Source organism: Argentina anserina, chromosome 4 (genome assembly GCF_933775445.1).
Source record: "Argentina anserina chromosome 4, drPotAnse1.1, whole genome shotgun sequence".
NCBI classification, from domain to species: domain Eukaryota; kingdom Viridiplantae; phylum Streptophyta; class Magnoliopsida; order Rosales; family Rosaceae; genus Argentina; species Argentina anserina.
In genome coordinates, this window is record NC_065875.1 from 21,642,623 (window position 1) to 21,654,550 (window position 11,928).

Genomic DNA, 11,928 nt, shown 5'->3' on the forward strand with positions numbered 1-11,928 from the left:
CGTAGCGTAGGTGCGGAGCTAAATCTAGCCAATAAGTTCACTGCGAAAGATATGTCCGGTCTAGTGCATTGAGCAAGATACAATAGTGCCCCAATCGCACTAAGGTATGGAACTTCAAGACCAAGAACGTCTTCATCATCCTCTTTAGGACGGAAGGGATCCTTCTTGATATCTAGACTTCGGACGACCATGGGAGTAGACAATGGACTGCATAGATCCATATTGAAACGTCGAAGCATCTTCTGCGTGTAATTTGACTGATGCACTAAGATGCCGTCGGCCCTATGCACAAGCTCAAGGCCGAGACAGAATTTCGTCCTCCCTTGGTCTTTCATCTCAAATTCCGACTTCAAATAAGACACGGTCTCTTCAATCTCATCAAGAGTACCGATTATGTTCATGTCATCAACGTAGACCGCAACGATGACGAATCCGGAATTTGTCTTTCGTATGAACACGCATGGGCATAGTTCATCATTCTTGTAACCCCTTCTCACCAAGTATTGATGCAACCAATTGTACCACATTCTTCCGGATTGCTTTAACCCGTACAATGAACGACGTAATCTGACTGCATGAGCACTCCGTGGTCTGGAGGCACTTGATGGAGGTAAAAGTAGTCCCTCAGGAGCTTTCATGTATATCTCTGCGTCAAGATCCCCATAGAGATAACCTGTGACCACATCCATAAGCTGCATGTTTAGTCTTTCGGACACTACCAGACTAATAAGGTAGCGGAAGGTAATGATGTCCATAACAGGAGAATAAGTCTCTTCATAGTCAATACCAGGTCGTTGTGAGAATCCTTGCGCCACGAGTCTTGCCTTATAACGCACGATCTCGTTCATCTCATTACGCTTACGAACGAAGACCCATTTATGTCCAACAGGTTTGACATCTCTTGGAGTCAATTCAACCTTTCCGAAGACTTCTCGCTTCGCTAATGAGTCAAGTTCTGCATGGATTGCTTCCTTCCACTTCGGCCAATCTGCTCTGCGTTCGCATTCAGCTACAGAGCGAGGTTCAACGTCGTCTTCAGATATGATCTCAAGTGCGACGGAATAAGCGAAAACGTCATCAATGCATGTAGTGGCTCGGTTTCGGACCGACTGCTCACTTATGTAGTTCACTAAGATTTCGTTGTTCTCTGGCATCAAACAAGGTTCCATAGCGTCCCATGGAAACACTTGAGTTGATTCATGGACATAGCTGTAATCAGAGACAACTTCATACGATGGTGATTCATCGTTGATGACGCGCTGTGCCTTAGTCATTTGCTTCTTTCTAGGTTTTGAATCCCTAGAGTTTATCGGTCTCCCCCTTTTTCTTTGAGTAGCCGAGGCCGAAGCTGCTCCATGCCGGGCCATCTCAGCATCGTCGCCACAAGGGGCGCCGGCAACACCACGGCGTACGGTGGTGCCGCCGTCGGCCTCCGTCCCACTGTCAGGGGCGGTGCCACGTTGCTAGGTCCAGGAGCTTGTCTTCCACGCCCGTATTTCGGGACATCCAACCGTGCCGGTACGTTCGCAGCGGGTATGTTTGATCTCGTCACTTTAGCAATATCTACAAAGCCGTCGGGCATCGAATCCGCGACTTTCTGGAGGTCGATAATGCGTTGCACTTCTAACTCACTTTGAGCAGTGCGGGGATCATAATGAGACATAGTGGGGACACAGCACGTCAATTCCTGACGTTCATTTGGAATGATAACATTCCCATCTCCCCCTAACGACGGGAAACATGTCTCATCAAAGTGACAATCTGCAAATCTTGCAGTAAAGAGATCTCCGGTGGTTGGTTCTAAGTAGCGGACAATCGTTGGGGAATTATAGCCAACATAGATACCTAATCGTCTCTGAGGACCCATCTTAGTACGTAGCAGAGGCGTAATAGGCACATAAACGGCGCAACCAAAGATGCGTAAGTGTGAAATATTGGGTTCGTAACCAGTGACCATCTGGTACGCACTAAACGCTTGGTTAACCGCGGGTCGGAAACGAATAAGTGTCGCTGCATGCAACACTGCATATCCCCACGCAGAGACCGGCAGGTTAGTACCCATAACCATTTCCCGAGCAACAAGCTGAATACGCTTGATGGTAGCCTCTGCTAGACCGTTCTGTGAATGAACATGAGGAACGAGATGTTCAACTTCGATCCCAATAGATATGCAGTAATCATCAAAAGTTTTGGAGGTGAATTCTCCAACATTATCCAAACGAATGGATTTGATAGTATAATCGGGGTGGTGAGCCCGAAGTTTGATGATCTCAGCTAATAACTTAGCAAATGCAGCATTCCTTGTGGATAGCAATGCGACGTGTGACCAACGCGTCGATGCATCAACCAATACCATAAAATATCGAAAAGGTCCGCATTCTGGTTGAATAGGTCCACAAATGTCACCTTGGATACGTTGTAAGAATGGAATGTTCTCGGTTGAAGCCTTAGCAAAAGAATGACTTCCTTGAAATTTAGCAAGAGAACAAGCTTTGCAAAACGAGCGATGGGCATCAGAAATTGCCATGGAGGCATGTGAAAGCACGGGAGGCATCACAAGCTCCTGTGAAGGAGGGGATGCCGCCACCGACGGCATGAAAGCCGAGGAGCTGCCGAGTGGGGCATGCTCGGCCGCACCATGCGGTGCATGGGTAGGCACGGCCTCACCGTGCGGAGCACGGGTGAGGTGATCCTCCAATCGCTTCCGGGACTTGAAAAATGGATGACCATGTGAATTCTTAAGAATTCTAATCATCATATCACGTCCAGGGTGCCCGAGACGGGCATGCCAAAGCATATAAGAGTCCGAATCACAAAAGTTGCGTTCAACCGCATATGATTCAAAGATCCGAATGGAAGTAAGATACAAACCATTCCCAAGACTCTTCATCTTCTCTAAGATGCGGCGATGACCTGCTTTCTCAGAGGTAACGCAAAGATATTCCTCTCCATTCTCAACATAAGTATCGAGGTGAAAACCATTGGCACATATGTCCTTAAAACTTAGCAAGGTGCGGGGAGACTTCGGCGCATAAAGAGCGTCTACGACGTTAAGAGTCGTACCATTAGGCAACATGAAAGAAGCAGTGCCTCTTCCTTGAATGATGAATTTCGAGCCAATCATTGTAGTCATCGAAGAAGTCGAAAACACTAGATCCGTGAACAACTGCCTGTGCCGTAGGACAGTGTGGGTGGTTCCGCAATCAGCTAGACATTCGATTTCACCGCGGGACATCTACAAAATGACAATTAAGAGAGTCAGCGACACGGGAACAATTCTATACAATACGCCGTAGGATATTGTAAGAATGGGAATCGGAACGAAGGTCGATCCCATCGAATGTATCACATGGCAATAGTACTACATTCTTCAACTAAAGAGTTGGAAATCATGGTATTGAAGCAGTGAAATACCAAACAGTAAACTAGGGTGGTATAAACCATCCAAAAATAGTGTGGTAACACACACAAAGAGTACCGGTGAGTGCATATAACAGACTTGGAGAAAATCCGAAAAACAAACCGGGAAACCATGTCAAAAGAACTCTAAACCGGGTGAATTTTGGACGTGGAAAACGTGGCAGCAGGGGCTGCTGCAATATGCCGGAAGAATCACGAGAAAACGACGAAAAAATCATCGAAAAACTCGGTGGAAAACCGGCGGCACCTATTGCCGGAAAAACCGGCCGGCGGCTGTCGAAACTGGCCGGTATGGAGGCCGGGACTTCAGGTCCGACAGGGGACGCCGGCAGGAACCGAGTGGCGGTGCCGGAAACGCCGGGAAATGGCCGGAAGACGGCGAATATGCCGGCAAAACGTGCCGGAAACGCCAGAATAGTAACCGGGGCCGGCCAAGGCAAAACGACGTCGTTTTCGACGTTCCGAGGTTTGTTTTCCGAATTTTAAGTTGCAAATTCACAATGTAGTGCTATTGGGGTCCCATGTGACCCAAAAAGCGTCCAATTTAAAAACCACGTGAGTTGCACACGTTGATCATCATTCTAAGTGTCGGATAAATAAAATTCTCAAAGAGATCGTCTTGTAAGCAAGAATTGAGAAATTTTATTGAATGCCAATCTTTAATACATCACACATAAACTTCTAATTCCAAAATCAAAAGACTATTACAAATTCAATGAAAATAACAATGACGGTCGGCCATAACAATACTTGAATCATAAAGCTAAAGAAGCTAAAACGACTAATCAAAGTCGGGAGTATCCATGGTAGCAACCGGAGGCCTAGCTTTAGAAGCAAGGGGCTCGGGTTTCATGGAGATATGGTGAGTCTCGATCTCATGGTCCTCATCCACATGATTCGATTCGGGTTGTAGAAACTTCTTGTAGGTGGAGTAAGCCTTGATCATCTCTTTGCTAGCGCGACAATCGCGATTAAAGTGCTTAAAGGAGCCACATTTGAAGCATGAAGACTTGCCATTACTGGAAGTGGAGGCATTAGGAGGCGCACGGCCTCCTTGGAGTGTGGGACGGGTACGGCCTCCCCCTGAGGGTGCGGTGCCGCCACCATCACGGGTCCATGTATTGGACCGAGGCCGAGGTCGGCCTTGTTGCCTCCCACCACGAGAGTTGTTATTTTGGTGCTGATATGGAGCGTTCCTAGATTGATTCTTTTGCTTAGGACCTTTCCCATAGTTAGACTGTGGCGTAGAAATTCTTTTAGTGCCAACAGGTCTATTGTTGTTGTTGAGGAGAATCTCAGAATGTCTCTCCTTCTTAGCTAAGAGTGCCATTAGGTCGGCAAAAGACCGGATCTTCCCTTCCTCTACATGAGTGTGGTACGTATGAGCTTGAACCTCATAGTTGATTGGAAACGTGTCCAATGTCTTATTGAGAAGATCTAGGTCGGTCTTGATGACACCAACGGTGCCAAGATCGGATTGCAAGTATAGCATATCCTGATTGAAATCATCCACTCTCTTATAGTCCAATAGACGGATGTTGTCCCATCTAACGGTCAATTCAGGAAGAAGCTTATCATGAACGTTGGTGTACCGCAAGCGTAGTTTGTCCCATAATTCTTTAGGATCTTTTGCGTTCAAGTATTGCCTCTTGAGAGTTACATGGATGTGACGTCTCATAAAGATGAGAGTCTGAGTCTTAGCCATAGGTGGGAAATCAGCAGGAGGGTCGGCAAACATGCCTTCAATCCCTCGGCTCTCGAACGCGAGTTCCATGTCGGAAACCCAGCGGTGGTATTCCTTTCCTTCTAGATCGAGAAGGCCAAATTCTGGTCGAGATGGCGATGACATCTACAAACACGAATACATAATCGATTAGATTCAAGTATAATAGGAATTATAAGGGGTGACGAATATGGTCACAAGAAAAATCGATGCAAGCGGCGATACTCATGATCGCACCCAAAACAGCGGTGCACTCAGGCGACCACACGAAAATCGATTAACTTCCCTTTCAAAACAATCGTGACTCCCCCAGGACCGTCACACGTAAAACATCGACCAAGAGGGGAAACCCATCCCTCTATAGTCTCATCGGCGTTATAAGAAAGGCCGGAGTTAAGACAAGAAGAAGGCTAATAGCACCCGATATAATATATCTATACGTTCAAAAGCGGGAACGTTTATGAAAAATTTACCTTGGAGGGTTTGTAGTATACGGGAGTAGCTTCTCTTGAGCGAAGTCCTTGCTTGTGACTTTCACGTCTCTTGCGTGAATATGCGGGAGGAGCAATTTTGAGTGATTTGATGCGGGAACTTGCGGGGCAAAAAGATTTCTTTGCGGAGCGAATGCGGAGGAAGCGCTGCGGGGCTGCAGGGCTGCGGGGCTGCAGGGCTGCAGGGGCTTGCGGCGGCGGCAGGAGGATGCGGCGGCAGGGAGTTGCGGCGGCAGCAGGAGGATGCGGCGGCAGGAGGCTTGCGGCGGCGGAGGAAGGGAAGAAGAAAAAATTTCGGAAGGCTCTAAAAGATTCAGGGTTTTAGGGCTTCGTGCTGATAACGTGTTTGAGGATGAAATACTTGTATATTATTGAATGATATAGGGGCCTATATATAGGCATTTACAACACCACAATCCCGTAGGATTCGGAGTCCTAATCTACTACGGAGATGCTAATCTATCTCCTAACAGGAAACCTATTAGGCTAAGACACACACAAGGGTAGAATAGTAATTCTCCCGGAACATGCATCACTTTGTGAACTCCCATCGGCTCCTCACATACCACGGTTTTGAATATGCTTCATTGCATGGAGTGCTGGTCATGTGGTGTTTTGGATCCCACTAGCTAGCTCGCAGTGTCCTCAACCGTTTATGTACCTATCACACCCAAATTTGATGCATATTTATGATGACTTGCTGGATTAAGAACCTCAATGATCTATTTTGAGATTGCAAAATGAATTACTTAATTCAAAATTAAAAAGAAACATTTTCAACGGATCAAGAAAGTCAGACCATAAATCGAAATCTCAAACCAATTGATCAAATGCTTAGTCTTATGGTTTTTTTGTGGAGTATTTTTCACCAACAGTCCCTCAATTATGGTGTACCTACCAATGTGATACCTCAACTCTTAATCGTACCAATGTGATACCCAGACTCTAGTATTGCTATCATTGAAGTACTTCCGTCAGTTTTTTTTCAACTTCTCCGTCATCTTGGTGACGTGGCAAGTACGTGAGGCCCACAAAGAGGGTTAAAAGACAAAATTAACCCTATCTGAGAGAAACAATATTTTTCCGGCCCTTTACCTTGAGAAAGACACCAAACAATTCCAATTTTGGCGCCAATTTTCCCTCCATACTCATTAATTTGTGTCTCTTATCTAAACTAAAAAACTACCGCCAACCAGTCGACCACAATCTGATAAAACCTAGATCAATCTCATTTTCTATTTTTACCCTAGCACTTGTTAAACTAACAGAATAAATATAGAAATTTATATGGAACATCTCATTTCCACAATCTCATAAGAATATAGAAACACATAACTTAACGAAATTCAACTACATGTTTAAGTACCATTAGTTGCCACTTTTTATGTTGATCTGCCATGATTTTTGCTTGTAAGAACTAATGGTACTTAAACATGTAGTTGAATTTCGTTAAGTTATGTGTTTCTACATTCTAATGATATCTTTCCGGTATGTCACCATAATTGTACAACAAATAAAGTAACTAATTTCATACTCTTCACTAATTTGTGCTCATCAAATATAATTTTGTAGTAGCCGATCAATTCTTATGTGATTATTTTTTAATGTACTCTTCTTATGTATAGTAATCTGAGATATAGGCATTATATACCCTCATGTATTTAGTTTCAGTTTAAAGACTTAAAACAGTCGTACTAATCCATTATGTTAAATAAGTTTTATATTTGAAAGGTGTAACCACACAACGATCAATTTTTCATAATCACGCCCAAATTGAGCCACTAGTGTGCAATTTTTTCACAAGTTAACAGTAGATGCACCACATTTTTTAGCTTGAGATGGTAATCACCATATTATTAGACAATATGTTGGCCCATTGTTATCATCTATCTATACTTATACATATGAATCGAGAAATTTTAAATGCACACTTCAAATCTCTTAATACACACTCATACTTAATACACCGCTTATTTATATTCTCATTCCAATATTTTACTAAATATATGATATAAAGTACCTAAAATACCCTTGAATATGAAATCACAAATACGGAATACCTCATTATTTAGTTATACAAGGATACTTTTTGATTAGTATATTAATATATATTGACATCTTACATTGATTCTTGTTTGTTCTTACGAATCATTATATATGGCAATTGTTCTTTTCAAATTCTTTAAACATGAAAAAAAAATAAAAAATTAAGAATATGTATAATAAAAGTTGAAGAATCTTTTTTTATGGAGTGAACATTTCTTATTTAAAAAAATAAGAACTTAAGCAAAAAAATTTAATGAAACGAAAAATCATAATTGTTTTTTCATGAATTACGTTTGAGACTCTAAAAATAGAAATAATCATTTTTTGATAAAAATCAAAAGAATGAATTGATTGTTTGAGTTTCCTGCTTAATATTTTCCATCAAGATATATATATATATATATATATATGCTGATTTAAATTTCCCTATAAATTTTCTTATTTTCTTATTTCATTTGTTTCTAAAAATAAATTATATGTTTTTGATAATTTAACTTGTTTTTTTTTAAATTATTACATGTACCTATTTTAGTCATTTAATATACACATAAAATCTTATTTTAATTATTGAATAATAGTTGTGTGTATTAGGTGTATGTAAGTGTGTATTTAAAATTTCCCATACGAGTCGAAAGAGTGCTAAAAAGAAGAAGAAAAGAATACAAAATAAATATAATGCATACCAGAAAAAACGACGCGTCGCATACTTTGGGTCTTCATCTCTGTCCTCTAAAACCCTAGCCGGCCAGCCCAGTCCCCAAAACTCAAATCTCCCAGAAATATACCCCTCAATTGCAGGAACCGCAAGACTCTCTCTATCAATATGCAGCACGACGAGGTCATATGGCAGGTCATCCGCCACAAGCACTGCAGCTTCATGTCCAAGTACGTCGTCCTTCTCCCCACTTCCTTCATAGCTTTTCAATCTGATTTTTCTAATTGGGGTTTTTCCTTCTCGGCCTTTGCAGAATTGAAACCGGAATATTCTGTAGAAACCCTTATAACGTTACCGGGATTTGTAACCGGAGCTCCTGCCCTCTCGCCAATAGTCGCTACGCCACCATTCGCGACCACGATGGTACTCATTATTGTTCTGTTCGAAATTTCCATATTAGTTAATGGGCAGATGTTGGTACAAAGTCTCCTATAATCGTTTTTTTTTTCGTTCGACATTGTCTTCTTGACAGACAGTTGATGAGATTATGAGCCAGGGGTTGACAGTAAAGTCTCTTCATTTAAGAGTAAACAGTTTGTTTGCAGACCACCGGAAGCGGTTTAGCTTAAAAGTTTCGACTTTGGTGCCCATTTGATGAACTGTTTCATACAATAGAGTTTGACCCATTTGTATGCTTGTGTTGATAAATTGAAATTAGGGGTTGATAGATTAGTGTGTTCTTTAGTCAGGGAGACTGAGAAAAATACTCAAGGGAATTCTCCTCTACGTTGTTTATCACTTCATTGCTTATGTATTCTACCATTAGTCTTCTATCTTTATATGAACACTATGAGAATAGCTTATAAATTAAACAAATTGGGGAACATTATCCTTTCATATCAAGTTATTAATGGATTTTCATACATTACCAGCAATGAGCATGACCTTTTATGTGGTTTTGGTGGTGTCCCTGCAGGAGTCTTTTATCTTTATATGAAAACTATAGAGAGAGCTCATATGCCAAACAAATTGTGGGAAAGAGTTAAGTTGCCCAGGAATTATGAGAAAGCGCTTGAAATCATTGACAAACATCTGGTATTCCTTGCCTCCCATTTCGTGTTGCTTATATCGAGATTTAGATTCTTGAATTTGGTAATCACCATGGCCTTTTTGAATGGACAGATGTATTGGCCTAAGTTTCTTGTTCATAAAACAAAGCAACGGCTCACTAAAATGACTCAGATGCGTATACGCATGAGGAAACTTGCTTTGAAAACACGGTATAAATCATCTCATTTCCTAATTACACTTTCTGTAGCTCCTGAATATCTAATGATAATTGTACTTAAACAAAAAGATTGTTGTGAAGAATGCCTTCAGAGTTCACAGCACTAGTTTTATCACTCTTATAATGTTCGCATTAGATATATTCACCCAATGAACATTGCATTTTTGTGTGCTGTTTAACAGGGAGAAAATAATGACAATTCCAAGGAAGGAAATAAAGAGAGAATCCAGAAGAGAGGCAAAGGCTGAAACGGCTGCAGTCCTGGAAAAGGTCATGACTTATGCTGCTGCCGTACACCATAAATTTACTAAATGTATATCTGATTTCCACTGACTCTCATGCTTCCTATTATTCTGCAGAGCATTGAGAAAGAACTATTAGCACGGCTTAAGAACAGTGTGTATGATGATCTATACAAAGATATATATAATTACCCTTTTGATAAATACCAAAAGATCCTTGAAGGGGAAGAAAAGAATACTGAAGTAGAAGAAGACTACGAGGTATTCATGTGCAGTCTTATTTTTGCCTTCTTTACGATGAGCAAGTGTCTCCTTTGTTTTAAGTAGATGTGATCTATTTGATTGCAGGCTTTACTTGAACATTTAGATTTGTATTTTATCATCTAAATACTCTTGTTCGTGGAAAAAGCAGGAAGGTGAGCCAGAATATGTTGAAGGTTATGAGGAGCTTGAAGAGGAGGATGATATTGAAGATATGGGTGATCTTGCATTGAACCACTCAGATGCAGATGATGATGATGGTAGAGCTTAATTCTGTACCTTAACAAATATTGTAGAAAGTGAACATCTGTGCAGTCCATGCTCCATATTAAATTTGCATAATCCCAGTGTTCATACTGTATGTAAAAGTCTGGTGGTTTGACTTTTGAGTAAAAAGATAAAAGAGTTATGAGGCTCTTTTCCCTTTTTTGTATAAAGAATTATGGAAAGAATCGTATGTGTTTGTCTGTATCAAATGGACTGAATACATCTTAATGGTGCTGTTGGAACAGGTGAAGAGCTAGAAGCAGGTACTGACAAGAGAGGGAGAAAGTCTCGAAAGTTTGAGAAACATGGAGCTGGTGCCAAAGCAAAGAAACCTAGGGTCGTTGTTGAGGTAATGGCTAATTGTTCTTATATTCTTCTAGTTTGCTACCTTTTGAATATTAACGTATTTTAGTTTGTCATTCTATGTTTCTAACAAGTAATGTGAGGGTGAATGAGTTTTATTGATGAGGAATTAAATGCCACTATCTTGAAGGGTGCAAAATTAATGGAGTACTTTTGCGGAGTACTTAAGTTGGTTACACGGTCACAGCATAGGCATCTCACATTCCTGAGTTGAAAAGTTAACATATTGCTTTAATTTGAAACTAGTGGCACTGTCACTTTAAGACTGCTAAACAAATCGATTGTAATTAATGTTAGAAAAGTCAAAATCACCTATTAGTGAATTAGAGGCATATGTATCAAAAATGACTTGGGGTAATATAAACTTGTTAACAGACCCTAATTTACTCTGTTCTGCTATATCATATCTCTTATATCTAATCTAATTTCTTCATTATTGATCAGATGGAGCATGAAGATGGTGGTGATAGACAAAAGACAGTTTATTAATTGCTTATGCTCGTTTGGTTCATCAGATGTTTAGAATTGTTTCTTGTGGTTGGTTGTTGCTTTTCAAAAGCTTGATTTGGAAAGAAGGAACTTGCTATCATGATCTTAGGAACCGTCCATAGATTTTGATAGTAATGAATTATGTTCACAGGAGAAAAGAAAATTTTGTTATATGTATTTGGAGAACACCAATTTTACCAAGCTAATATCTTGAGTTTTGAGTAGGAGCCTACTCGTGATCTAGTTGGATTTAGTAGGCCATTACATATGGTCAGTTTTCTGCTTTGTAAGCCCCTTTTTTATTTGTATCGATGTAATACAATCATTTTACAATTAAGGATTTTCAGGGATTTTGTTTTCCTTAATGCATCATTTCTTTTGTTCATGTGGACTTGATATCTTCTACATTTAGTTCACGGTACTATGCGGATGCGGTAACTGTGCCAATGATATTAACCCTCTTTCCCTCCCCAAATCTCATCCTCCAGAAAATTTGTCAAGCAACCTACTCTTCAACATGTTCTTTACCTGAGCTCACACCTGAAATGTTCTATGGACCAACTGATTGGTTCAACTGATTGAGGAATTGATAGCTGAGGAGCACCCTGCATTGTATGAAAATGCCGAGTTATTGAAGAATTCTTTGAGGCAAGAACCCTGGTGAAGGAAGTCTTTCCGAGCTT

General features: G+C 40.9%; 1 protein-coding gene across 1 annotated transcript; it reads left to right on the plus strand.

Moving 5' to 3' along the window:
- The first annotated feature begins 8,398 nt into the window (after window positions 1-8,398).
- On the plus strand, window positions 8,399-11,636 carry LOC126790933 (uncharacterized). Its single transcript, XM_050517311.1, has 9 exons — window positions 8,399-8,565; window positions 8,649-8,758; window positions 9,312-9,430; window positions 9,518-9,615; window positions 9,806-9,893; window positions 9,983-10,126; window positions 10,278-10,386; window positions 10,639-10,742; window positions 11,201-11,636. Exons 1-9 carry the CDS (start codon window positions 8,504-8,506, stop codon window positions 11,243-11,245), a joined length of 879 nt encoding a protein of 292 aa, XP_050373268.1. The 5' UTR covers window positions 8,399-8,503; the 3' UTR covers window positions 11,246-11,636.
- Window positions 11,637-11,928: the final 292 nt, after the last annotated feature.

Excerpts from the sequence above, each read along its gene's own strand:
- LOC126790933 (XM_050517311.1), top strand. The coding sequence starts at position 8,504 with ATGCAGCACGACGAGGTCATATGGCAGGTCATCCGCCACAAGCACTGC. Across the intron at positions 8,566-8,648 it reads CACTGCAGCTTCATGTCCAA|AATTGAAACCGGAATATTCT; the intron begins GTACGTCGTCCT and ends CGGCCTTTGCAG. Across the intron at positions 9,616-9,805 it reads AAACTTGCTTTGAAAACACG|GGAGAAAATAATGACAATTC; the intron begins GTATAAATCATC and ends GCTGTTTAACAG.